General features: G+C 42.4%; 2 protein-coding genes across 12 annotated transcripts in view; one reads left to right on the top strand and one right to left on the bottom strand.

Annotated features, from left to right (window-relative positions):
- The first annotated feature begins 9,171 nt into the window (after positions 1–9,171).
- CCNE2 (cyclin E2) lies at positions 9,172–25,666 on the top strand. 8 transcript variants are annotated; one of them, XM_009213362.4, is made up of 13 exons: positions 9,172–9,251; positions 11,436–11,475; positions 11,564–11,657; positions 11,736–11,789; positions 11,913–11,978; positions 12,708–12,859; positions 15,312–15,447; positions 18,099–18,245; positions 20,644–20,739; positions 20,997–21,131; positions 22,986–23,097; positions 23,605–23,762; positions 24,141–25,666. In XM_009213362.4, exons 2-13 carry the CDS (start codon positions 11,462–11,464, stop codon positions 24,252–24,254), a joined length of 1,278 nt encoding a protein of 425 aa, XP_009211626.1. In that variant the 5' UTR covers positions 9,172–9,251; positions 11,436–11,461; the 3' UTR covers positions 24,255–25,666. The 8 variants fall into 8 exon arrangements, with proteins under 8 accessions (XP_009211626.1, XP_009211623.1, XP_009211628.1 ...); XM_009213359.4 differs by having other exon boundaries at positions 11,561–11,657; XM_009213360.4 differs by lacking the exon at positions 9,172–9,251 and adding an exon at positions 9,548–9,593 and having other exon boundaries at positions 11,561–11,657.
- Positions 25,346–27,691, bottom strand: part of INTS8 (integrator complex subunit 8) — a 58,445-nt gene continuing 56,099 nt past the window's right edge. For 2 of the 4 annotated variants that reach the window (XR_002523895.2, XM_003902986.5), the window contains one exon: positions 25,346–25,772. Coding sequence is in view for 3 of the 4 variants with exons in the window: in XM_003902986.5 (XP_003903035.1) it covers positions 25,656–25,772 (117 nt within the window). In the remaining variant the exon portion in view is untranslated. The remainder of the gene's footprint in view (positions 25,773–27,691) is intronic. The other 2 variants (XM_009213353.4, XM_021942509.2) reach the window with 1 other exon arrangement.

The raw sequence follows: 27,691 nt of genomic DNA, 5'->3' as shown, positions 1-27,691 counted from the left end.
TGAAAAAAATATAAATAATTTTTTTAAAAAAATCTACAGGGCAACAAGAATGAAGGTGTGAAACACCTACAAACTGTATCTTCGGTGAAATGAGGAAGTGACAAAGTTTACAAATTTCGCATTGTGTGTGGCGTCACCCCCAAACCAGCACAGTAATCTACAACGTGTGGGCAGGTGCCATAGGAAACACCAGAAGCTGCACAGGAGTCCAGCTGGTGGTGGAAATTCAGCCATCCCCAGGAAAATTCAACCCCAAGAGGAGAGGACTCACCCTGGATGGGAACCACTGTGAGCAGGACCAAGAAGGAAGAGGACAAGAACACTAGGAGAGGAAGAAGGAAATCACCAGAGTGCCTAGAGGACACCCAGGTAGCTTTGGGAAGTACAGCTTCCAACAGACAGAGGAGTACCTTGGCAGGAAGGGGCAGGATGCCTCCGAATCAGAGGCTGGGGAAGGGCCAGGGAAGTTCTGGGTTTCATGAAACCCACCCAAGTGAGGTTAGGATCCTCAAGTTAGAGGAGGTCTGGCTACACAGAGGTGCCATTCAGTAAAGAGTAGGCCTCACTACAACAGAGGAGGGAGCCCTCGAGCTGAGAATCAAGGAAAGCTGCCTCCCCTCTCACATCACAGGACTCAATTGCTAACTGTTGGCTCAGAAAAATCCGACCCATCAAAAAAAAAAAAAGATTTTTTAAATCCACAAAAGGTTCTTCCAGGAAAAAAGAAAAAAAAAAAAATCTGAAAAAGAGTGGCAAAACTTCCTCCCTGCAGAAAGAAAACTCATCCAAAAAATCTTGCCACAAAGAAGAAAAAAATTTTTTTTTCTTGAGATGGAGTCTCTTTCAGTTGGGCTAGAGTGCAATGCTGCGATCTCAGCTCACTGCAACCTCTGCCTCCTAGATTCAAGCGATTCCCCTGCCTCAACCTCCCAAGTAGCTGGGATTACAGGCATACACCACCAGGCCCAGCTAATTTTTATATTTTTAGTACAGACAGGGTTTCACCATGGTGGCCAGGCTGGTCGCGAACTCCTGACCTCAGGTAATCTGCCCACCTCTGCCTCCCAAAGTGCTGGGATTACAGGCGTGAGCCACCACACCCGGTCAGAAGAAGAAAATTTTAACCCAATATTCTATTATGATTCAAACAAAATGTAATAAGGCAATGACAGTTATGTAGGAAGATGACAAAGCAGAAATAAAGAACTCAAGGAAGGGGTGGTCAGGCAGCAGAAGGTGACAAACCACAGGAGGGCACGAAAAAGGAGCCAGCAGATTAAAAACTGCTTTAGGAAAGAAATGGGACAGAAATACAGAAACACTGCAGAAAAAAAAAAAAAAAAAAAAAAAACAAATTACCAGGAACACAAGGGAGAAGAGACACTACTGTGAAAGATACTGTGGAAGACATAACAGAATTAAGTAAAATATAGAAACTTAAAATCATTAGAGAAGTGATAGGCAAATGAAACTGCATAAAGTTACAGTCTCTGAAGAAAAACAATGGAACAGAACAAATTATTTTAAAACATGGTTCAAGGTTCAATGTTAAGCAAGGTTTGGAACTGGGATTGAAAGGACAGCTTGTCCCAGTTCACAGACCTAGATTTAGGAACCAAGAGGGGAAGGAAGGCCTGGAAGTTATCTCAGGGCTAGGGAGCCAGGAGCAGGGCAGAGGTGCTCTGCCCTGGGTCTCTAAGAAGAGGGAGTCACAAGAGTGGGAAAGGACAGTGCTGTCCGCCCCACACATCCTGATTCAGCCCAGCCTCAATTACCTACAGAATTAGGGGTTGCAGGGTGGATGGGGGTTGGGGGTAGTGAGTAAATAGTTCAGAAACAGCACCCTAAAAACTAACAAGTTACCAAATAACAGAACCAAAAAGTAGAGATTAATCTCTGTGCATCCATCACCCAGTTTATTAACTATTAACATTTTACCCTACTTGTTTCAGATGCTTTTAAGGAAATACAAATGCTACAGATATAGCCGAAGTCTATTATAAACCCCTGTGATCTCATTCATCACCTCCCCCCACCCAAGATGCCACTGTCCTGAAATTGATGACTACTTTGGTGAAGCATGCTTTTATGCTATTACTGCATAAGTATGTATCTACAACTACATGTAATTTGTATCACATGCTTTCAAATTTCAATATGATACCATTTATCAAATTGAACATGACCTATAATTTGCTTTTGTTTTTGAAAAACATTGTTTCTGAGATTTATCCTGGTTGATACACATGGCTGTACTTCATTGTAACTATGCCGGTTTTGTTGTTGTTTTCTTTGTTTTTTTCCAGACAGGGTCTCTCTCTGTTGCCCAGGCTAGAGTGCAGTGGTGCAATCTCAGCTCACTGCAGCCTCGACCTCCTGGGCTCAAGTGATCCTCCCACCTCAGCCTCCTGAGTAGTTAGGGCCACAGGGGCACAACGCCACACCCAGCTAACTTCTTTATTTTTTGTGGAGCGAGGGTTGCCCAGGGTGGTCTCGAACTCTTAGGCTCAAGCAATCCTCCCATCTCCACTTCCCAAAGTGCTGGGATTATAGGTGTGAGCCACTGCACCCAGCCCCTATTAGTTCTCAAAATAAAATATATACCTAGCCTGTGACCTCACAATTCCACTCTTAGGTATATGTTCAAAAGAAATGAACACGGGCTGGGCGCGGTGGCTCACGCCTGTAATTCCAGCACTTTGAGAGGCCAAGGCGGGCGGATCACCTGATGTCAGGAGTTCAAGACCAGCCTAGCCAACATTGTGAAACCCCATTTAGTAGTCTCTACTAAAAATATAAAAATTAGCTGGGCGTGGTGGTGGGTGCCTGTAATCCCAACTACTAGGGAGGCTGAGGCAGGAGAATTGCTTGAACCCAAGAGAGGGAGGTTGCAGTGAGTTGACATGGTGCCCCTGAACTCTAGCCTGGGTGACAGAGTGAGACTCCATCTCAAAAAATAAAATAAAATAAAAAAATGTATGTATGTCCATAAAAAGGCTTCCTTGTGGACATACAAGAATGTTCACAATGCCTTTATTCACAATAGCTAATAATTTAAAAATAACAAAGTGTAGCATATATCCATACAATGGAATACTAAGCAATAAAAAGGAGCAAAGTACTGATACATGCAACAACATGAATGAAATTCAAAAACACTGTGATGGTAATGTTCCACAACCTGACAAGAGTTTGGGTTCCACAAGTCTATTTATTAAGATTATATACCTAAGATTTATCTTTTCTTTTTCTTTTTTTGAGACAGGGCCTCACTCTGTCACCCAGGCTGGAGTGCAATGGCATGATCTGGGCTCACTGCAATGTCCACCTCCTGGGTTCAAACAATTCTTGTGCCTTAGCTTCCGGAGTGACTGGAATTACAGGCATGGGTGGGTCACCATGCTGAGCTAATTTTTGTTTTTTAGATAGGGTTTCACCATGTTGGCCAGGCTGGTTTTGAACTCCTGGTCTCAAGTGATCCACCTGCCTTGGCCTCTCAAAGTGCTGGGACTACAGGTGGGAGCCACCACGCCCAGGCTATACATTTCATATTGAACTGCTAATGCTATGCATGCTAAAGTACTTAGGGAGATGTGTACTGATATATCCTGTTTTTTTGTTTGTTTTTTTTTTTTTTGAAATGCACCAGAAAATAAGATGGAATCATGGATGGATAGATGGAGAGATCTGTGTTGAAGTAAGCATAGTGGATGTTGATAGTGGAATGTAGGTAGTATGGCATATGGGTATTCATTATAAAATCCTTTCAACTTTGCTGGATGTTTAAAATTTTTCATAATAGGCTGGGCACAGTGGCTTACGCCTGCAATCCCAGCACTTTGGGAGGCTGAGGCCAGCGGATCACTTGAGGCCAGGAGTTGAAGACCAGCCTGGTCAACATGGCGAAACCCTGACTCTACAAAAAATACAAAAAAAAAAAAAACAAAAAACTTAGCCAGTCATGGTGATGGCATGCCTGTAATATGATCTACTTGGGAGGCTGAGGCATGAGAATCGCTTGAACCTGGGAGGTGGAGGTTGCAGTGAGCTGAGATCTCACCACTGCACTCCAGCCTGGGTGACAGGGCAAGATTCTGTCTCAAAATAATAACAATAAAATGTAGAGGAAATTTTAAAACATTTAACCTGTCCAAAACCAACTCCTGATTCTGTCCTACCCCACAGCTGTTCCTCTGAGTGACAGCCATTCACCCATCTAGTTGCTTGTCTTTTACTTGTCTCTGTCGCCTCAATCTATCCATCAGCACAGCTCTACTTTCAGCGTATATCCTTTGTGTGCTTCTCCCCATTTCCACCACCCAGCCTGCTCCCACAAACCATCCCCTTCCCTGCATTGCACCCATCTCCTATCCAGTCTCCCTGCTTCTACTCTTTTCCCCTGCTGGAGTCTATGCTTCACAAAGCAGCCAGCTGGATGCTTTTAAAACATTCTCTCCCACTGCATCTCCTTCCATCACCCCCTTGCTCACTACATTCCAGCCATACGAAATTCCTCGTGCACTAAATATGCCAAGGTCCTCCGGGCTTTCTGTTCCTCTGCTTAGGAAGTTCTTCCTTCCTATCTGCACGGCTTATTCTCTCTTCATAGTTCTCTGCTCAAATGTCTCACCAGGAGACCTTCCCTGAAGAGCTAACATAGCATCTCCTGTTATCTGTTACCCTGCTCCTATTTTTCATCTTAGTTCTTATTACTATCTGACATATTTATTAGTTTCTATGACATTCCCCCTCCCTTACACTAGATTTAAGCTCTAAAGGGCAGGAATTGTTAGCTTCACTGTGCCCTAGTGTTGTTGAATTAATGATTGAACTAAATAAAATGTCACCTCCTCTGTGAGTCCTCCCCAGATCACTCCCCGCCCCTGCAGTCCCCTCCGCCATATCATCTTTTCTTTTGCATCATGCTTAACAATAGTTATCCATTCCACATTTATCCTCTGTTCCCCAGTCCAACAGAACTCAAGCTCTGGGGACAGAGAACAGTGTTTCTTGGTGACTTCCACATCCTCCTCAGTGGAGAGCAGGGCCCCGGCCAGAGCACTCTGTGCCCTCCCACCTATTCCAACCTCCCAGAGCTTCTGGATTTCCATCACTGCCCAACTTTTCTGTTCTCTCTCCTCACTGTGGAGTTTCAGGAATCATGAAGGAGCTGAACTGACCATCTCTGAGGTGTGCTGTCTATGTCTCACAATCTACAATGCCTTCCTTCTTAACGGCCCTCCCTCTGAGGTGGCAGCCAAGCGCAGCGCTAGCAGAGCCAGAGGCTCATCTGCCTAGACTCCCTGGTGCCTCTGGTGTACTCAGAGCTCAGGAGCAGAGGCAGTGCTCTGCTGCCACCCTGCTGAGCCCTCCAAGGTGCCAGCTGCGAAGCTCTTTCAAGGAAGTGTTTCCTGGAGTTAGGTTCCAAGGGCCACCCCAAGAGCACACTTCTGCCCCCTCCCCTCTATTTATTCCACAAAGAGGGCTGGGGTCCACCAGGCCGCAGGCCAGCCCTGAAAGTGACAGCCCCTGCCCTCAGGGGCTCCCTACAGCCTGGCAGACACAAGCAGGGGTAGAGGCAAGCATAAGTTGGAGAACAGATGGTATAAAGGAAAGTCCTACTTCAGAACAGGGCAAGACAACTTTCTAGAAAAGGCAGTGTTTGAGTATTAATGAATAAATGGGATCTAGCTGGGGAAAGGCAATGGAGGTGGGGAGAATTAGGTGCAGGTGCAAAGGTCCCAAGGTAAGAAGGGCAGGGGATGTGGAGAGCTCCATGTAGGGGGATCTCCTGGGCGCAAGAGGTCTTGTGTGTTTAAGTTTTGGGGTTTGACTGTTAATCCAACTGGAGGCATAGAAAGGTTTTAAGGAGTGGCATCTGTGCTTTGGAAGGGCAGTTTGGCAATAGGTTGGAAGGCAGACGGCAAGGGGCAATGCATGTCAGGAAAACCAGTTAGAAGAGTATTGCACTGAAGAGAGAATGGTGTCCTGAAATAAGGCAGAGGGAAATAAAGCATGAATACGGAAATGACTTGGAAACAGAACAGAAAGGAATTTGGTGATAAATGGAGGCAGCACAGCACAGGGGAGCTGGAGTTAGACTCTACTGTGGATCTTGGGCAAACTACACTTGTGCCTCAGCTTCCTCATTTATAAACCAGGAATGATAGTCACTAGCACCTGTCTCATAGTGTTGGTGGAAGACTGAAGGAGTGACTAGTATGTGAAGGCTTGGGGTACAGTCTAGCACACTATCTTACCCAGGAAATATTAACTATGATTATGGAGCTCAGAAAAAAAGAAGAAAGGAATGACTAAGTTCACTCCCAGGATTCTGGTTTGGGCAACTATCTATGCAGTTCTCAAAGTGTGTTCTGTGGACATCTAGAGGTCCCAATGACCCTTCCACATAGTATGTGAAGTCAAAACTATCTTATAGTAAAATGTATTTTAACAATAAAATTGTTTTTAAAACTGCACCTCACCTGATTCTAATTTTAAAAATTGGCCAGGTGCAGTGGCTCCTCCCTGTAATCCCAGCACTTTGGGAGGCCGAGGCGGGCAGATGATTTGAGGTCAGGAGTTCAAGGCCAGCCTGACCAACATGGTGAAACCTCATCTCTACTAAAATACAAAGTGTTTTTTTCCTTTAGGTATGTTTTAGATAAGCATGAAGGATAAGCAAGTTTCATTAAATGGGAAGAAAATGTTTTATTCCTTTCTTGTTACGTGAGAAATACTGATTATCATTAAGCACCATTCATTTTTGCTTAGCTTCAAATGAGTCTCATGACAATAAAACCATGTGAAAAATACCTTGGTGAAAGTTTTGAACAATCTAACCAACAAGATAAAAGTATTATTGAATTATAATTCAAATTATAAAATGAATATCCATGAGTGCATACTGATAGGAATAAATGACTAAGTTAATGAATGGGGAAGAAGAGACAAATCTCTAATGCAGAATAAATTAAAATAATACAGGTACTTCACCCTAAAAAAGATCACTCCTCACTCCTTAGGTGTGGGCTGCACACAGTGACTTCCTTCCAAAGAGCACAGTATGGAAAGGGAGGAAAAAGAATAATTTTACAACGGAGAAACCTGACAAACATTACCTCAGCCAGGTGATCAAGATCAACATCAATAGTAATAAATCATGATGTCGGTATGAACTCTTAGTATGATGTGATGGAAATGGTACTTTATCTCTATAATCTTCCTCCCCAAACCCATAACCCCAGTCAACTCCTCTACTGGAATTCATCTGATGTTTTTGTCTCATGGTTAGTCTACAAAATACTTGACCAGCACTCCTCAAAACTGTCAAGGTCATCAAAACAAGAAAAGTCTGAGAAACTGCCATGGCCAAGAGGAACCTAAGACATGACATCTAAATGTTATGGTTATCCTGGATAAGATCCTAGAGCAGTAAAAAGATATTAGGTAAAAACTAAAGACACTGGAATAAAGTATGGACTTTGGTTAATAATAACACATCGACATTGATTCATTAATAGCAAACACATCATAGGGTAATAAATGTGCCATACTATAAGATGTCAATAACAGGGGAAACTGTGCATGTGTGGTGGGCGGGAGACGGGAGTGGGTATATGCAAGTCCTGTTCCACCTGATCAATTTTTCTTTAAAACTGTTCTAAAAAATAGAGTCTATTAATGTTTTTAAGAGTCTGATATTTACTGGGAATAATTCCACCATCCATCTATCATCCATCATGGTAACCTAGAGACTTAAAGTTTTGTAATGGGATATCCTACACATAATTCAAACCAGCATTTACCCAAATCTTACTATTTATGCCTTTGAACTGCTGAATACTGGCTATAAAAAGGTGAACAAAACAATTTCCGAGGCCTAGTTGGAAATAAAAGACATTTAATTTTTGTCCTGTAAGATGAGCATAACTGTAGCACAGAGAAAAGGATCTGTGAAGCTTCGACAGAGGAGATATACTAAAGAAAATGTACAGAATAAAGAAATGGGTGGGCTAAGCCTGAATTTTTTTTTTTTAAGCCTGTGCCTCCAAGAATCTTCTGGGGTTTTTTCCTCCTGAAAATGAATGTCGGAGCAATCAAAACAGTTACCCCAAAGAAGCATGGTAGAGGCCAAGAGTTTATTTACCATGGTGTTTTAACTTTACATGTACAATAGGGGAAAATACTTTAGGTGAATTTTAAAACGGATAAGTAGGAAAAAAGCAAGCTAAAAACAAACATACCCGCCCCCCGCCCTTTATTTTCTCTTTTTTTAACAGACCCACTTGTCTACTGACCAGGTACCTGTAATATGGGAGAATTCACTCTATTCCTCTCCACACAAAGAAGTCTTGGAATTTTCTAATTTCTCCCTTACTATGATTGTATTCTGTTCACATAATAGCCAAGAATATGGCAAAGGACATTTATAAGAGCAGTGTCTTTTAAAACCTATTTACTAGTTAACTCAGTACTGAGCATACATTCATCATTCAAAGATGAATCCCACAAACGTCGCTCGACATACTGGTTTTCAGTACATTTAATCAAATTCAACCACAAGGGCCACCAGTTCTGCTCACTATCAGGTGACGCTTGTTGGGAGACCCCTGACCCCTTTTCTTGACATCATGCTGTTGGACCTTTAAGCTAGCTATACCGGCAACTGCGTTTTGAGTGACTGCAAAAAGGAGGCAACTTCTGCACCGCCCAGAGCCATCCTAATCGTTAGAAATGGCAGAAAGTTTCTCGGGACTGACAAGGCATGAACTTCTCCTGATGCTGTCACCTTGGGCAAAGCTCTTACAGGTAAATTAGGGAGAGAAACAATTACTTTGTCGGCGTCACGAGACGAAGAATGGAAAAAGTGTGGAAAAGGACTTCGCCCGCCCCAAAGCGACCGTCCGGCGGCGGCTATTTCCCGGGCCTCAAGCGCGCTCCAGCGGCGCAGCACAAAAGACCGGGCGGGAGCCGGGGTCGCCGGGCGCCGCCTCCCGGTGCATCTCGGGAAGGGCTCCCGCCCGCGCAGCTCCGTCTCCCCGCCGCGGCCCGCTCGCCCTCCCGCTCGCTCAGGGCCAGGGCAGACGTGGCCCGCCCGAGCTGCCGCGGGTCTCCGAGAGGGCTTCGCACTGCTCCTCCACCCGGGGGATCTTTGTTCCCAGATCTGTTCCCCGCCTCGCTGCTCCCGCCGCAAAACCTCTTTGCGGAATACCCGCCGCAAGTCTGACTTGATGATGTGCAGTTTTGGGGTGCGCTAGTTGTGGGGGCATTCATAGAGGCAACGAAGGGACCCCTAAGTTTAAACACTCCGGGAACGGTAAAGGAAGAGCGTCGGGCCCGCCTCCTCCCAACAGCGCTCGGGCGCGAACGGCGCCCTCCCGCGCTGCCGGCTCGCGCGGGCTCCGCACGGCGCGCTGGCGGCGGCGGCGGGGCGGGGCGCGGCAGGCAGGCCCGGGGCCTGCACGTGGTGGCGACCGTTCTTCCCACCCGGCCATGTCCCCGGGGCCCACCGCGCTCATGGGGAGGGATAATGCCGTCCTCGGGCTCCGCTCCGAAGAGGGGTTTTACCCTCGGGGACCCCGGAATTGGAGGTGGGGACTAGAGAGGGAGCAAGGGAGGGCGCGGCGTGCCGCGAGCGTTTCCTGCGCGGGGACTGCGGGGTGGCAGCTGGAGGCCACTGCAGGGGCAGGGCGGCGGGCTGAGGGAGCGACCCACCCATGGGGAGAGAAACCCGGTAGGGGGAGCAGGGAGCCGGAAAACAGGGTTGATACAATACATACCTGGGTAGGCGGGCTGGAGATGCCTTCCCTGAATGTGCAGCGCAGGGCTGGCGGAGCGGGCTCTGAGTGGTTGCGGGCCGGGACTGAGGAGCGCAGAGCCGCACGTGGCTCTGCGCGCTACTGAGCGATGTTTACATTCTGCAGCCACTCCACGTTGTGCTGCCGCCCGCGCTTCCCATTGGCCAGCTCTTCAGCCAACGCTTCTCTCCTCCCCGAGGGGCGGGCCCTCGGGTCCCCGCGTCGCTCAGGAAAGACCCGGGTTCCCTGAGGCCTTGGCGGGACAGCTAGGGCGCGCCCCAGGACGGTCACTTCCCAGCCACCCTATAGTCGCCCGAGTCACGTCGCCCTGTTATGCGCCCGGGCTGAGCTGCGGCCTGATACCCCCGAAATGCAGTGGGAGGGAGCAAGAGCAAACTGGCGGGAGATGCGGGAGCCGGGCGGTGGGGAGGCCAGCCGCGGAGAAGGAGCCCCTGAGAGTTTCCCTGCCGCCGCTGGCCGCGCCGTGGAGCGCGGTGGACGCAGGCCGAAGGCCTGGGAGAATGCACCCCACAGCCGCTCCGGGTGGCGGGCGCGCACTGAAAGCAGGGCGCGGCGCGCGGGCGGACGGGCGGGAGAGGGGAGCGCGCTGTCCGGAGGTGTCAGTCTGAGGCGCATGCGTGTGGGGCGGGCCCGGCCCGGCCTATATATTGTGTTGGCGCCGGCGCCAGCTGAGCCGAGCGGTAGCGGGTCTGGCGGTGAGGAGGTGCTGCGCGAAGGGGGGATGCGGGAGGAAAGAAAGCCCAGTTGGGCCGATCCCTTACCACAGGCGGGAGCCTCAGGGAGGAAAAACGGGAGGGCTGAGAACTAGACGGCTGGGGGTCATGGGTGCCCGCGTTCCGTCCCTGTCAGGAATCTTGGCAGGGGGCCGGGAAGCGGCAGGGCATGGAGAGCCGCCCCTCATTCTAGGGGCTTCTCTATCCCACCCTCATTTAGGGAGCTATCCCGTGGGAGAGAGAATGGGAGGCCGGGTCCCCTCCATGGGGAGAAAAGTTCCCGGCCAGCCCAGTCTCCCCTTTCTTTAGCTCCTTTTCCTGCCCTCCCCCCCGCCCCCCGCCCCCCATCTGGAGTTGGGGTCCCGGCGCCTCTCCGAGCGGCGGTAGGGCTGCGGGACCGGGAAGGAGGGAAAGGAGACTGAAGGCCGTGACACCAGTCTCGGTTCCTCCGCCCCCTGCTTCCCCGCCACCGCCGCTCTCCAAATTGGCGCGGAACCGGCTTCTCCACAGCCTTTTGCCTCCACAACCCCCTCTCCGCGCTCGTCCAGGATGGGAGGCGGGACGCGGGGGCGCTACCCAAGCCCCACTCCCGGTGTACGGGGGAGAGGGTGGAGGACCCAGAAAAACCCGTTTAAGGAAGATGTGCCTCCCTACGCGTTCAAGGTGCCAGGAGTGCTTGGTAAATTTTTGGACACCCGCGCCCCGGCTGTACATTCAGTTAAGAAAATGCAGGCGTGTATCCAAAATGAATTACCACGAGCTAGCTAACATAGCACAGAAGATGGCAGGGTCACACGGCCCAGGCCCCCTTCGGAGGGACTGAGCTTTCACCTCCAAATCAGCACTTGGAGAATGTGAATGACAATGTACTTGACTGCGGCTTTTCCTCTCCCCCCTTCAGAGGTTTTACACACCTGAAAGAAGAGAATGTCAAGACGAAGGTAACATCTGTCTTAGAGACATGTTTCAAATTAGTTGCCGCCTTTAACTTACTAATTACACTTCCTTTTTAAAAATTCACCACAGTAGCCGTTTACAAGCTAAGCAGCAGCCCCAGCCCAGCCAGACGGAATCACCCCAAGAAGTCCAGATAATCCAGGCCAAGAAGAGGAAAACAACCCAGGTGATTTAAGGAGAAAGAGGGAGGAACGAAATGCCATGCTGGGACTTCAGTTTACCAATAGTCTTTTCTATTTTCCAGGATGTCAAAAAAAGAAGAGAGGAGGTCACCAAGAAACATCAGTATGAAATTAGGGTAATGCAGAACTGGACTGGGTGGGTTTGGGGGGAAAATGGAGGATAGACGAATAAGAATAGAATTATGTGTTTATTGCTTTCCAATAGATTCCTCTGACACTTTTACTTTTAATGCCCCTAGAGGTCAGCAGGAAGGCGCTTATCTTTGGGTGGTTTCTATGTGCCCGAATCCTACTACAGCTGCAGAGTAAGTGTCTTCAAGCAGCTGGTTCCTTTTTGTAAATCCCTCCCTCTTGGAACTGCCTGGTGCACCAGGGCCCGCCTAATCTGTCCAATATACTGCTCTTTGTTCCCTCGCAGACTCTAGTAGACGGTCCTAATAGCTGCTTCTTGGGCATAAATAGGATGTGAGATCATTGACAGCCTGGCACGCAGCCCTTTGGTACCTCTTCTTCCAATGTGTTTTACAGAAAGCACTTTGGAGATAGTGATTGCCTTTGAAACCAGCATTATTGGGAAAAGGATCCTTTAAGTAATTGATTCCATTTTTAAGGTTTTGCCTTCAAATATTCAAAAGTATCAGAGCACACTTGTTTTAAAAAGAGCTATTTGAGGAAAAAAAAAAAAAAGGTCCCTGCTACTATTGCTAGATACAGAGAACTGCGATTCTGTGATCTTGAAAGTGATTAGTATTTTAGACTACGGATGCATTTTGTTATTACTGCCTCCTTCAACACCTAGTGTCTTCTATTACCAGAATTGCATTTTGTTGTCTAAAACATCCTGTTACTCTATAAAAATCAACGTGAGTTATATGGCTTGTTTATAAAATATGAATGTCAAATTAGCTATATTGCCATCTGTTAGCTAAAATTACAATTCTTTAGACATATTAGCTTTCATTTATAAAAGATCCATTATAAAAACTAAGGTTTTCCTTGCACAAATTGATATTCTTCTTTATTTTTAATGACAGAATTGTTGGCCACCTGTATTATCTGGGGGGATCAGTCCTTGCATTATCATTGAAACACCTCACAAAGAAATAGGAACAAGTGATTTCTCCAGATTTACAAATTACAGATTTAAAAATCTTTTTATTAATCCTTCACCTTTGCCTGATTTAAGGTAAGAAAAATTTCAGTAATTTTATTTCAAAGATATAAAGTTGTGCTGATTTAATACATGGCACTATTTTGTCTTTGCTGTCATAAAATAGAAAAACTCGTAAAAATTGTTTTCTTTACTAATATTTAAACATATGTCATTTTATCTGAGAGTAGTGCAAATGATACGGGTATTTAAAACACTGATTCCATAAAATTATTTTCATTTGCTTGCTGAGTACTATAAAGATTCAACAGGACTGCGCTTTTTCCTTTAAAATTTTTATTCTTGTTTCTTGTAGCTTCAACCCAAAGGAAGCTTTTTCAATAGATGTATCAACCCTATTTCTTACCAAACTTAGTAAGGTCTATACTTCTTTTTTCTAGTCCATGAGTATACTAAAGGTACAGCTTATACAAAACATGTAGTGTATTATGATTGGCCTTAATAAGGAATTTAATGGAATCAGACACTTAAACTCACCAATCCCCCTTTCCCTGGACTCTGTCCCACCTTACCCACCCCATAGGTGATCCTGCTATAGATGATCTATTTAGAGGTGATTGAGCTTGACTGTGATCACATGCTTTACGTATTTAAATTTTTGTATTGCCCTTGAGAAAACTTTTCTTTTTCACTTTTAATTGCATTTATTTTAACGCTGAATTTACTTCTGTGCCGTAAGTTTTTGTTTCTTCTGGGATCTCTTTTTCTTCTGGGCAACCTCCTCTTCTGGTGTAAGAACAATTTGTTCCTTTTCACTAAAGATCATTTCGATGCGGCAGGGAGAGATCATGTATGAGTTAATCCATGAGCTCTGTAGGTCCGTTGGCAAATCATAGGTACTTTGTTCACTTGGAGATGCTCAATGACGGGAGACTCTACATCTAAACTCTTAAGTTCAGCATTACTCTCTGCATTTTTAAGCATGTGCGGCAAACATTCAGCACTCTTTGGACCACCAACCTTGTGTCCAGTCCCACTGCTTGGCCTCGGCACACCTACCAACTCCACCATTGTAATGTCAGAATGGTACATGCTGTTTCTGTAAAGTGACATTTTAAAAATACTTCATGGTGTTTCTTTTTTTTTTTGGAGACGGAGCTTTGCTGTTGTCGCCCAGGCTGGACTGCAATGGTGTGATCTCGGTACCTCCACCTCCCAGGTTCAAGTGATTCTCCTGCCTCAGCCTCCTGAGTAGCTGGGATTACAGGCATGCCACCACACCCAGCTAATTTTTTGTGTTTTTAGTAGAGATGGCGTTTCACCATGTTGGCCAGGCTGGTCTCGAACTCCTGACCTTAGGTGATCCACCCACCTCGGCCTCCCAAAGTGCAGGGATTACAGGTGTGAGCCACCATGCCTGGCCACTTCGTGGTTTTTCATATATGCATACCCTTGATAGCCTGGGCAGTTTCACGAGTGTTCTTACAGTGAACACAAAGATTTGAACCTCTTGAGTTGCATGATTTTTTGGGGTTTTCCAGGTCAAGTGAATAGCCAACCATTTTCACAGATTACCTCAGACCACTTAGGGGAAAAGCAACATGGTTATCTTTTATCAGCAACCTTTGTAAAGTATAAATAAGTGGGACTAGAAAGCACTCCCTTTGCAAGTTTGGATGATCATAGTCCAGGTTCCCACTGTTATTTCAGGCTTTATTTATTCATGCAAAGGAAATGGTTTCCAAAAATTAAGGTAGAAGTTTTTTTTCTAATTTACTCTAAGAGCTTCTTCCAAGTTCTAATTAAAAGTTGCATTTCAGGCCGGGCACGGTGGCTCAACCCTGTAATCCCAGCACTTTGGGAGGCGGATCACAAGGTCAGGAGATCGAGACCATCCTGGCTAATACGTTGAAACCCCGTCTCTACTAAAAAAAAATACAAAAAGCTAGCCGGGTGAGGTGGCAGGCGCCTGTAGTCCCAGCTATTCGGGAGGCTGAGGCAGGAGAATGGCGTAAGCCCAGGAGGCGGAGCTTGCAGTGAGCTGAGATCCAGCCACTGCACTCCAGCCTGGGCAACAGAGCAAGACTCCATCTCCAAAAAAAAAAAAAAAAGTTGCATTTCAGTGTCTGAAAGTTGAATTTTATCTATGTGAAACAGAATTTGTATGTTACATGGATTGCACAATTTAAATTATGGTTTTTAGCTGGGCATGGTGGGTCACACCTGTAATCCCAGCACTTTTGAGTGGCTGAGGCAGGTGGATCACTTGAGGTCAGGAGTTTGAGACCAGCCCAGCCAACATGGTGAAACCCCATCTCTACTAAAAATACAAAAACTAGCCAGGCTTGGTGGCAGGCACCTATAACTCCCAGATACTTGGGAGGCTGAGGCACAATAATCACTCGAACCCGGGAGGTGGAGATTACGGTGAGCCAAGATTGTGCCGCTGCACTCTAGCCTGGGCCACAGAGTGAGACTCTGTCTCAAAAAAAAAAAAAATTATGTTTTTTTCCCTCTCTTTCCATAGCTGGGGATGTTCAAAAGAAGTCTGGCTAAACATGTTAAAAAAGGAGAGCAGATATGTTCATGAAAAACATTTTGAAGTTCTGCATTCTGACTTGGAACCACAGATGAGGTCCATACTTCTAGACTGGCTTTTAGAGGTATGTTACACCAATACAAATTTCCTTTGTCTCTGTATGATGGAAAAATATTTAGCTGTAAATATGCTTTCCATGTACTCTCCAGAGTTTATTGTTCATCCCCAGGAAGCTGTCTTCTTTGAGGTACTTACTGTAGTTGATGGTACCCAAAGTGGAAAGTGACTCTATAAAATGACAAACCTACTACATATAACTAAACTCAATCCAGAATTCCTGTTATCTGTGGGTACTGCTATGTACCAGCCACTTTCTAGGTGCCACAGATACTCAAGGTGAATGGAATGTATAGTTGATTAGGTTTTGAATTATGCTATACAAAATGAAGAACTAGAACTAGGCTTCAGGGCCCTCTGAAGTCTTTTTCTGTATTAACAAAATCAACTGATGATGAGGAATCCTGATTTCTATATCCTAAACCGTAATGAGATTATGGATAGCTGGAAGCTCTAAGCCCTCTGTAGTCCAGGTACCTTCTCTTTATTATATTCTTCTATTCTTTTCTGAAATATACCATTAATTTGAAGGAATAGTGATCCTGAAGCCCCTATAGATTTGTGCCAGAATTTTCTCTCTTATTTAGGTCCATTCCCTTTCTCTGGATAATAGCTCTAAAAAAGTCTCTAAAATTATTATTGAGGAAATGATTACTTATGTTGATGACAAACTGATTTTTCCCCCAACTCTTGGATATTTACTCTGTAGTCTGTCTTTAAGACAGAGATTGGCCGGGCGCGGTGGCTCAAGCCTGTAATCCCAGCACTTTGGGAGGCCGAGGCGGGCGGATCACGAGGTCAGGAGATCGAGACTATCCTGGCTAACACGGTGAAACCCCGTCTCTACTAAAAATACGAAAAACTAGCCGGGCGTGGTGGCAGGCGCCTGTAGTCCCAGCTACTTGGGAGGCTGAGGCGGAAGAATGGCATGAACCCGGGAGGCGAAGCTTGCAGTGAGCCGAGATCACGCCACTGCACTCCAGCCTGGGAGCACAGCGAGACTCCGTCTCAAAAAAAAAAAAAAAAAAAAAAAAGACAGAGATGAAGCATTCTAAGGGAAAAAGACCATAGACTTTTTGGAGGAGTAGCACATGGCAGAATAGATCTCAGAAGCTATCAGAACAGTTTTTAAGACTATACCATGTTGTCCTTTTGCATCAGGTCATCTTTTTCCTTACTCTGACTAGAAGGAAAGATTGTATTTTAATTGTGGGCATAAGAAGGCATTGGGTTTTGACTTTTTCTGAGTGTCTAGTGATCATGGAATCAACCTAAGCATAATTACGTTAATTTTTAATTTTTTTCCTTTTTGTTATACCGATATTCATCCAGTGGTTATCCTATTCAATTTATTCCTTTTTTTCCTAAATACGATTATGTATGGAACAGCATACAGAATATATCAAATCCAGCAGTGTTAAACTCTGTCTTAGTATATTCTTCAGTCTAGGAATGCAAACTTGATTCAACATATGAAAATCTATTATTACCTTAACAGTAAATGAGAAAAATGCTAAGATCTCAATAGATGCAAAAGACATTTTTTGAAATTCGACATTCTTTTTTTTTTTTTTGAGGTGGAGCCTCGCTGTGGTCGCCCAGGCTCGAGTACAATGGCACAATCTCGGCTCACTGCAACCTCTGCATCCTGGGTTCAAGTGACTCTTGTGCCTCAGCCACCTAAGTAGCTGGGATTACAGGCGCGGGCCACCACACCTGTCTTTATTTTGTATTTTTAATAGACACGGGGTTTTACCACATTGGCCAGACTGGTCTTGAACTGCTGACCTCAAGTGATCTGCCCGCCTTGGTCTCCCAAAGTGCTGGGATTACAGGTGTGAGCCATCGCACTCGGCCAGCAAATGAGATTTTCTTAACTTATTATTAGACTCAGGTGCCCAGGTGTGGTGCCTTATACCTGTAATGTCAGCATTTTGGGAGGCTGAGGCAGGCAGATCAGTTGAAGCCAGGAGTTCGAGACCAGCCTGGCCAACATGGCAAAATCCTATCTCTACTAAAAATACAAAAAACTAGCTGGGCATGGTGGCACATACCTGTAATCTCAGCTACTCAGGAGGCTGAGGTAGGAGAATCACCTGAAGCTGGGAGGCAGAAGTTGCAGTGAGCCACTGCACTCCAGCCTGGGTGACAAAGCAAGACCCTGTCTCCAAAAAAAAAAAAAAAAAAAAAAAAACTCTGGTATATATCTCTATTTCCTCACCTCCAAAATGGGGATAATGGTACCTACTTAAGGAGTTACTGTGAGAATTAAAAGCTTTTCCTAAAAGTGTGGAAATGACAGATACTATTTATTATTATTAACAATAGTGAAACATCAGGGCAATTCCTATTAAAGTCAGAAACAAGGGATAAGATTTTATGACCAATGTTAAACGTTCAGTATCCTTCGATAATTTTTAACCAGTGCAGTAAAATATGAAAAATAAATGAGGTAAGAAAAACGATAAAACTAATAAATGTGGATAGTAATAGATTTGTTTATCCTAATAACACATGTTAGTTTCTTTTTTTCCTTTCCTATCTTAGCTTTGCTATCAGTTTGGCTTAAACATATTTTAAAATCTGATATGCTGAGAGATGACTTTCTAATTTGAGAAATTCAGAGGATAATATTTAAATGTTTGGATTCTTCTCTAGGTATGTGAAGTATACACACTTCATAGGGAAACATTTTATCTTGCACAAGACTTTTTTGATAGATTTATGTTGACACAAAAGGATATAAATAAAAATATGCTTCAACTCATTGGAATTACCTCATTATTCATTGCTTCCAAACTTGAGGTAAGTTCTCAAAGTTTATCCTTAGATATATTTATCCCAAACTTTTTTTTTAATCAACGTATTAATCCCAAAGAATACTATGTCTTATATTAATTCCTTAGAAAAGTGAATGTTTTTGTTTCTCAGTACATTTTCTGAACATTATCACAGGGATAAATGATAAATTATCATAGCTCCCTCTGTAATGTCTGAGCCTTATTATAAATCTCTGGTTTAGATTCTGGGATTAGTATCTAAGTGAAATGTCCCATGGCTCATTCTGCCAAACGAAACATATTGATGCTCTATTTATATACATAATTATAGCATTTGTATTAAACAGAATGACCTTTGAAAACTAAACAGCTAATAAAATGAAATGAAATGAATACTGTGTTGGGTTAGAATAATGGTTTATCCAGCCTTTTTTTTTTTTTTTTTTTTTTTTTTGAGACAAAGTCTCACTCTTCACCCAGGCTGGAGTGTAATGGGATGATCTGGGTTCACTACAACCTCTGCCTCCCGGGTTCAAGTGGTTCTCCTGCCTCAGCCTCCTGAGTACCTGGGATTACAGGCGCTTGCCACCACGCCCAGCTGATTTTTGTATTTTTAGTAGAGATGGGGTTTCACCATGTTGGCCAGGCTGGTCTTGAACTCCTGACTCAGGCGATCCACCCGCCTTGGCCTCCCAATGTGCTGGGACTACAGGTATGAGCCACCGTGCCTGGCCAGCCTAATATTTTTGTATCTGATGGTGCTGCCATGATAGAAGGCAACTCCTTTCTTAAGATTTTCCTTCGCATAAGCTGAATTTACTTTTCTTAATACGTGATGGACATCATCAATACTTTCACCTAAGACTTTTATAGCTGGTATCATTTTGAGAGAAGAGAGATTGTGATCATATATTAATTTTTTAAGTGTTTTCCTTTTTCTTTTAAATGTCTTTTGAGCTTTAAGAGCCATCCCCAAATTCTGCTGAATTTGGCACATAAACTTGTGTTCAGTCTATCCTTACTTGAAATTATACTGTTTTAGACAACTTTCTAGACCGAAATCCTGATCTTTTAGCCTGTTCTCCTATGTGGGAGACACCTAATCCTTTGATGATTCTAATTCTTCTCTGGAGTGCTAAAACAGACCTGTTAGCCAAACTGCATGAAGCATTTTTTGACTAACCATATTATTGTACTAGGGTAAAGGAAATGTTTTTAGTTTCTAGACCTTATTTGTTTGGTGCTTTGCTTTTGTTTTTTGAGACACGGTCTTGCTGTCACACAGGCTGGATGCAGTGGCACTATCACACCTCAGTACAGCCTCGACCTCCCAGGCTACAGCGATCCTCTCACCTCAGCCTCTGGAATAGCTGAGACTACAGGGATGCACCACCATGCCTGGCTATTTTTTCTTGTAGAGACAGTGTTTCTCTTTGTTGCTCACGCTGATCTTAAATTCCTGGGCTCAGATGATTCTCCTACCTCGACCTCCCGAAGTGCTGGGATTATACGTGTGAGCTGCTGCACTGCACCCAGCAGGGTGTCTCCTTTTGATCTGACCAATGTATCAGGCAATCTTAAAACAAGTTTGGTTGTTCTTTAACTGAAATGACATAAGATATTCTAGTTGTGTTAATGAAAATTCAAAGTCAATTCTATGAAAAGAAGTCTTGATAATCAATATAGTTACTAGATACCTAGATATGAAAATGTCTTACTAAGTTTGACTACAGAATTATTTTACTGAGATCTACATTTACTTAGTGAAGCTGTCCTTAAATCTGAAGCTTGTGTGTGATTTGTATATAGATGGTCCCCTACTTACCATGGTTTGACCTACAATGTTTTGACTTTATGATGGTTGAAAACAACCTGCATTCATTATGCCCCTTGACATACAACAGGGCTATGTCTGCATAGGTTGAAAATACCATAAGTTGAAAGTACACTTTCTGGCCAGGTGTGGTGGTTAATCCCAGCACTTTGGGAGGCCGAGGCGGGCAAATCATTTGCAGTCAGGAGTTCGAGACCAACCTGGCCTACATGGTGAAACCCTCTCTCTACTGAAAATACAAAAAATAGCTGGGCATAGTGGCACACACCTGTAATCCCAGCTACTGGGGAGGCTGAGACACAAGAATCACTTGAGCCTGGAAGGTGGAAGGTGCAGTGAGCCGAGACTGCACCACTGCACTCCAGCCTGAGTGACAGAGTGAGACTCTGCCTCAAAAAAAAAAAAAAAAAAAAGAAAAGAAAGACAATATACTTTTTAAATTTTTGCTTATTTCTCCAAGAAAATAAAAATGTACTTTCTACTTAAACGATATTTTGGTTTATTGGGATGTAACCCCATTGTAAACTGAGGAACATTTGTAATTAATTTCTATCTCAATTGTACTCAATAAAAAAATTACAATTTAAAGGAAATCTACGCTCCTAAACTCCAAGAGTTTGCTTACGTCACTGATGGTGCTTGCAGTGAAGAGGATATCTTAAGGATGGAACTCATTATATTAAAGGTAATAATTATATTTTCCTAGTTGCAAAAAAGAAACCATGTTACTAAGTAACATAAGTAGTTATGATTGAATCTCAAATACTACAATGTAAAAAGTCAAAACTGAGGTATTAGGATCCAGTTCTAAGACGTTAATGCATCAAAATATTGACAATGGTTATGGTTGGATGGGGAATTTACTTAACCTCTAAACTCTACTATATAACGTGATATATGTGTCTACATTCATTAACAGGCATTTTTAAATTTTGTTAACAGGCTTTAAAATGGGAACTTTGTCCTGTAACAATCATCTCCTGGCTGAATCTCTTTCTCCAAGTTGATGCTCTTAAAGATGCTCCTAAAGTTCTTCTACCTCAGTATTCTCAGGAAACATTCATTCAAATAGCTCAGGTACTGACATTTTTATTGATTCAATGGTAATATTATTATTAATTACAGGTTTTAGTATATAGTCTTAAATAGGCTCTATCACAAAATAATGACATTGACTTCACTCCTTAATTCTAGAACAAAACTTTTGATGCATAAAGTTCTGTCCCCAACGTTTATGTTGCTTAATGTTTCTAGAAAACAAAGTCCTTACACTTTTCTGAGTACTTTCATTCTTTAGGAGTCCAAACTAAAGTATCTTTTTTGATATAAAGGGGAAAAGCATTTTTTAGCTAGTTGTGTTTAAGCTTTATAATGGCACAGAATTATTCTGTATGATGTCTTTACATTTGGATACACAGAGTACCTATCAAGTTAAATATCAGAATTAAAATTACTTTGTTAAAAAAATTTTTTAGAACATAAATTCAAAGTAAACTTTTCCAGGCTAGCATATTTAACAAAGTAAGTAATTAGATGAGGAGGAGGAGGATCTGGCTGGGCGGTGTGGCTCAGGTCTGTAATCCCAGCACTGTGGGCAGATGAGGCAAGCAGATCACGTGAGGTCAGGAGTTTGAGACCAGCCTAGCCAACGTGTTACTTGGGAGGCTGAGGCAAGAGAATCGCTTGAACCTGGGAGGTGGAGGTTGCAGTGAGCCAACATCACACCACTGCACTCCAGCCTGAACAACAGAGTGAGACTCCATCTCAAATTAAAAAAAAAAAAAAAAAAAGGAGATCCCATTCTTTCTTGCTTACTTCTCGTAAGTAAGCTTAAGGCTGCTGTATCTGTCATATAACAAAAGTGAAGAAAATCTACATTCTTATTCTGTGTGGGAAGTGAAAAATTCAACATATGGAAGATATTTGCGGATGAATATTAAGTCACCTAGGTTAAAATTTGTGGGCAATGGTGCTTACATCTAGCACATTATGAATACTCAAATTGGATAACCACTAAGTATACTGGAATTGGTTTATAAAACCTTTTATTAAAAGCTTAAAAGCTTAATTTTTTCATCCAGAATTCTTAGCATCCCAGATTGTCCTAGGCAGCTATACCCTTCTGATAGGGTAAATCTTTGATAAGCCAATAAACAATGTAGAGTTTCTAGAGGTATATAACAGTAATATTTCACTTCCAATTCCCAACTCTTCTCCCATTTCTCTTACTTTCTGGACCAATGAGGACAAACAGAATTGAAATTTAATTCCACTGCACAAGTATCTTCTCAAATGTGTGAGAAGTCCTTTTACACTATACCATTCCACTGCTACTTGTTCAGCTCTTATTGCCTAGATTATACAGCCTTTTAACTACTCTCACTGCTTAATAAACAGGTTTTCTTCTAGTCTGTTTTACTGCATTCTAAGGTACCTTTCTTAAAATGGAACTTTCTTGATTTAAAAATCTTCCAGTAGCTTCAAGAATCAGCCTATAAAGTTCTGACTTCTTAAAGACCCTTTGTGATCCAATCTAGGCCATGCCTCTCTCTAGCCGCCACCCCTCATCTTTCTTGATAAGAAAAGAAGGAAAGGTACTCCTTGCTTATTTCATATTTTTCACCTTAGGAGTTCTGAACTATGAACTGAATTTCAAGTGATGTTCCTATACCTAGAACATTCTCTGCCTCCCAATCTTCCTGGCTACTTTATAAGACTCATTTATGGCAATTTGAGGCCATCACTATCTTTTCCAATCTGGATTTAGGTGCCCTTCCTGCTAGTACATGTCACATTGTACTGCAACAGTCCTTCCTTGTCTACTTCCTTCAGGTTGGTGGCTTATCTCTAGGTCCCTTAAAGTTTTAGCAAGAGACATTTAGTACTCATCCGTCTCCTAAATTGCTTGTACTTTTGTTTTTCCTTTGTTAGCTTTTAGATCTGTGTATTCTAGCCATTGATTCATTAGAGTTCCAGTACAGAATACTGACTGCTGCTGCCTTGTGCCATTTTACCTCCATTGAAGTGGTTAAGAAAGCCTCAGGTAAGACTCTCTATTTGTTGTCTTCTTACCTTTTCACAACTACTAATGGGACTATAGTCTCTGAACTTTAACATTCTGCTAAACATGAATTTAAAACTTTGGCCAAAAAAAAAAAAAAATTAGCTGCTCGGTGATTACCTTTCTGTTAGAAGTACTTTCCAATCCTGAATGTGTATCTACAAACAAAAAGACCAAATGGAATTTAAATACAGTTGAAACAAATCAACATTATAGTTCTGCTTTAAGAGTTCTTTGGGATTTGACCATTTCAATTTCACATGTAGAAGGTACTGGCTAAGAAGTTCTGAAGTCCCTTTTCCCTTCAACATAGTCATGTAAATAGTTTGAGAGTGATAATCTGTTCTGATATACTAAACTTTTTGGTTATGATTTGTTTTGGTTTCTTTTTAAAATAACTGTCTCAAAACCAGTACCAAGTACATCAGGCATATATAAGATAGTTTCTGATGTACAACCTTCATGCTTTTCTAACTTTTTTCTATCTAGGTTTGGAGTGGGACAGTATTTCAGAATGTGTAGATTGGATGGTACCTTTTGTCAATGTAGTAAAAAGTACTAGTCCAGTGAAGCTGAAGACTTTTAAGAAGATTCCTATGGAAGACAGACATAATATCCAGACACATACAAATTATTTGGCTATGCTGGTATGTTTTTTTGTGAGTTTTTTGGCTTTGCTATCTGAATCTAGTAAGTAACTGAAACTGATGGTAGGAATAGAGTTCTCCTTCAGGCAGTTACATAAGATGATCAGGGGAAAGAAAGTTCTAATGGGCACACTGATTTCAAAATGTAGAAAAGTTAATAAAATTACTTTGAAATCAAAGCAAGATTTGTGAAGTGTCTCAAGATCAATGCCAACAGTCTAAATAAGAGTTAAAAATATATATAACATGTTACAGAAACTTTCAGAATATGACCCTTCACACTTGCAAAGACATAAAAAGACTATTAAAATTAGACCTAAATAATCTCAAATAAGTACCCAGAAGTCTGGTTTGACTATGATTTCTTCCCATGTATAGGAAGAAGTAAATTACATAAACACCTTCAGAAAAGGGGGACAGTTGTCACCAGTGTGCAATGGAGGCATCATGACACCACCGAAGAGCACCGAAAAACCACCAGGAAAACACTAAAGAAGATAACTAAGCAAACAAGTTGGAATTCACCAAGTATTGGGTAGAACTGGTATCACTGAACTACTAAAGTTTTACAGGAAAATAGTGCTGTGATTGATTGTCCTAGCCAATTCATAAGTTACACTGCCATTCTTTGATTTTAAAACTTAAAATTGGCACTAAAGAATACATTTAATTATTTCCTATGTTAGCTGTTAAAGAAACAGCAGGACTTGTTTACAAAGATGTGTTCATTCCCAAGGTTACTGGATAGAAGCCAACCACAGTCTATACCATAGCAATGTTTCTCCTTTAATCCAGTGTTACTATGTTTATCTTGATAAACTAGGAATTTTATCATTGGAGTTTTCGACTGGGTAAGTGCTACCTTTTTTAAAGGGTATATACTAAGTGATATGTACTTTGAATCTAGTTGTTAGATTCTCAAAATTCCTATACTCTTGACTAGTGCAATTTGGTTCTTGAAAATTAAACTTGTTTACAAAAGTTTAGTTTTGTAATAAGGTGACTAATTTATCTATAGCTGCTATAGCAAGCTATTATAAAACTTGAATTTCTACAAATGGTGAAATTTAATGTTTTTTAAACTAGTTTATTTGCCTTGCCATAACACATTTTTTAACTAATAAGGCTTAGATGAACATGGTGTTCAACCTGTGCTCTAAACAGTGGGAGTACCAAAGAAATTATAAACAAGATAAATGCTGTGGCTCCTTCCTAACTGGGGCTTTATTGACATGTAGGTTGCTTGGTAATAACCTTTTTGTATATCACAATTTGGGTGAAAAACTTAAGTACCCTTTCAAACTATTTATATGAGGAAGTCACTTTATTACTCTAAGATATCCCTAAGGAATTTTTTTTTTTAAATTTAGTGTGACTAAGGCTTTATTTATGTTTGTAAAATTGTTAAGGTCCTTTCTAAATTCCTCCATTGTGAGATAAGGACAGTGTCAAAGTGATAAAGCTGAACACTTGACCTAAACTTCTATTTTCTTAAGGAAGAGTATCAAATATATACTGACTCCTAGAAATCTATTTATTAAAAAAAGACACAAAAACTTGCTGTACATAGGCTAGCTATTTCTAAATATTTTAAATTAGCTTTAAAAAAAAAAATCCAGCATCATAAAGTAGATTTAATTAGAAAACTAGATTGCTAGTTTGTTGTCAGATATGTGAATCTCTTCTCCCTTTGAAGAAATTATAAATTTAAGCTATTGTTATGGTATGAAGTCTTCTGTATAGTTTGTTTTTAAACTAATATTTGTTTCAGTATTTTGTCTGAAAAGAAAACACCACTAATTGTGTACATATGTATTATATAAACTTAACCTTTTAATACTGTTTATTTTTAGCTCATTGTTTAAAAAATAAAAGTTAAAAAAATTTAACTGCTTAAAAGTAAAGTTTTGCCATTGCTTGGAGAAACTTTTTTTTCCTTCTCTGCGCTGCCAGCTGTAACACTTCTTCTGGATTGCTTGCATTCAACTCTGTCTGGCCGATGGCTTTGATCTTCCAAAACAGAAAAGTGATGTTATTAGAGATGTGTCAAAAATTAAGTTTTGTTGGTACAAGTAATATAAAGCTATCTACATGCTAACTGATAAAGTTTAATGATTAACTGAACCTCTAATTGTAAAACCCAAGAGTCTTGGAAAAAAATTAACATAAAGATTAACCAGGCCGGGTGCAGTGACTCACGCCTGTAATCCCAGCACCTTGGGAGGCCAAGGCGGGTGGATCATGAGGTCAGGAGATCGAGACCATCCTGGCTAAGACAGTGAAACCCCGTCTCCCCTAAAAATACAAAAAATTAGCCAGGCATGGTGGCGGGCACCTGTAGTCCCAGCTACTCGGAAGGCTGAGGCAGGAGAATGGCGTGAACCCGGGAGGCAGAGCTTGCAGTGAGCCGAGATTGCGCCACTGCACTCCAGCCTGGGCACAGAGCGAGAGACAGTCTCAAAAAAAAAAAAAAAAAAAAAAAAAAGATTAACCAGGGCCACTCTCAAGGAAAGATGGACTGCTGAGCCATAGTTTATGGAATTACTTAAGTGGCATTTTAATATATTAAGTAAATCCATGTAAATTTATTTGAAAGTATAAGTAAGTTCTACATGGTAATTTTTAGAGTTAAACTAGGGCTTCACTTGTTAATGTGCAAAAATAACTAGTGGCTCAGCACTATAGTGGCATACAGTGGCTCAACTTTTCACGATTAGAAAGAAGTGCCTCAACCAACTAAATATACACACTATTTTTTTTGCTATGGAGTGTTTAGGACCTTAAAATCTATAGATTTTTCTAAAAAAAAATTTTTTTTTTTTTGAGACGGAGTTTCACTCTTGTCACCCAGGTTGGAGTGCAATGGCATGATCTCAGCTCACTGCAGCCTCTGCCTCCCAGGTTCAAGGGATTCTCCTGCCTCAGCCTCCCAAGTAGCTGGGATTACAGATGCCCGCCACCTGGCCCGGCTAATTTTTGTATTTTTTTAGTAGAGACGGGGTTTCACCACGTTGGCCAGGCTGCTCTCAAACTCCTGACCTCAGGTGATCTGCCACCTCAGCCTCTCAAAGTGGTGGGATTACAGGCGTGAGCCACTGCACCTGGCCTAGAATTTCTTTAAACAATAAGACTTCTGATATGTGGCTTGAAGAGAGAGATGATAATTCAGATATGATCATCAGGTATGGGAAGTTAGGGAATAGGAAAAATTGCTGGATGATGCCATTCAACATGAAGGAATGCATGTGGCAAAAGTTGGTAGTAGAGTACAACCAGAGTTGTTTCACACAGGTATCCCAAAGATAACTGGCTATAAAAACCCGAAGTGTGAGACAGAAATTGGAATCGGAGCCAGATATTTGAGAGAAGTAATACACCCCATGTGGACACTAATCAAAACCGAGAGTGGATTAAATTACCTAGGGAGAATGTAGGGTTACAGAAAAGTAACCCAAGGACTAACTTCTTGAGAAAACCAAGTTTAAGGAGTAGGCAGAGGGAGACACCCACAACAAAGAAAAGGAAGAAATAGAGAAAGCAATCCAATAAAAATGTCAGGGAAGCCAAAGGAATAAAGACTTTCAAGAAGGAAGGAGATGTAATCAGGAAAAGGACTGGAAAGTATCCAGTGGATCTGGTGTTTGGTGGCTCTTGAGAGAAAAGTAAGAGCAGTGATGGCATTAGTCAAACTGCTGGCTTGAAGAGCTTCAAAAGCTAGGCTGAGAGGGATAAGGGGGCCGGAGGTGGAGGCACAGACAACAAAAACTTGTATTAGAATGAAATATCTTATAGACTATGGAGAGGCTGGCGACATAGGAAATCATATAACTCATTAAAAGGTTACTGAGGAGAGAGAATTCAAAACATAAAAATTTGCCTTCATCAAAGAGTAGTATAACCTCTTACGGGCTGCATAGTGGGCTTAACAA

Source organism: Papio anubis, chromosome 8, assembly GCF_008728515.1.
Source record: "Papio anubis isolate 15944 chromosome 8, Panubis1.0, whole genome shotgun sequence".
NCBI classification, from domain to species: Eukaryota; Metazoa; Chordata; class Mammalia; order Primates; family Cercopithecidae; genus Papio; species Papio anubis.
Note: the sequence above shows the minus strand (reverse complement) of the source record. Positions and strands in the feature narration are given on the sequence as shown.

Coding starts and splice junctions, on each gene's coding strand:
- CCNE2 (XM_009213359.4), top strand. Junction 11,979..12,707: donor AATCCTACTACAGCTGCAGA/GTAAGTGTCTTC, acceptor TTTTAATGACAG/AATTGTTGGCCACCTGTATT. Junction 21,132..22,985: donor CATTCATTCAAATAGCTCAG/GTACTGACATTT, acceptor TTCCTTTGTTAG/CTTTTAGATCTGTGTATTCT.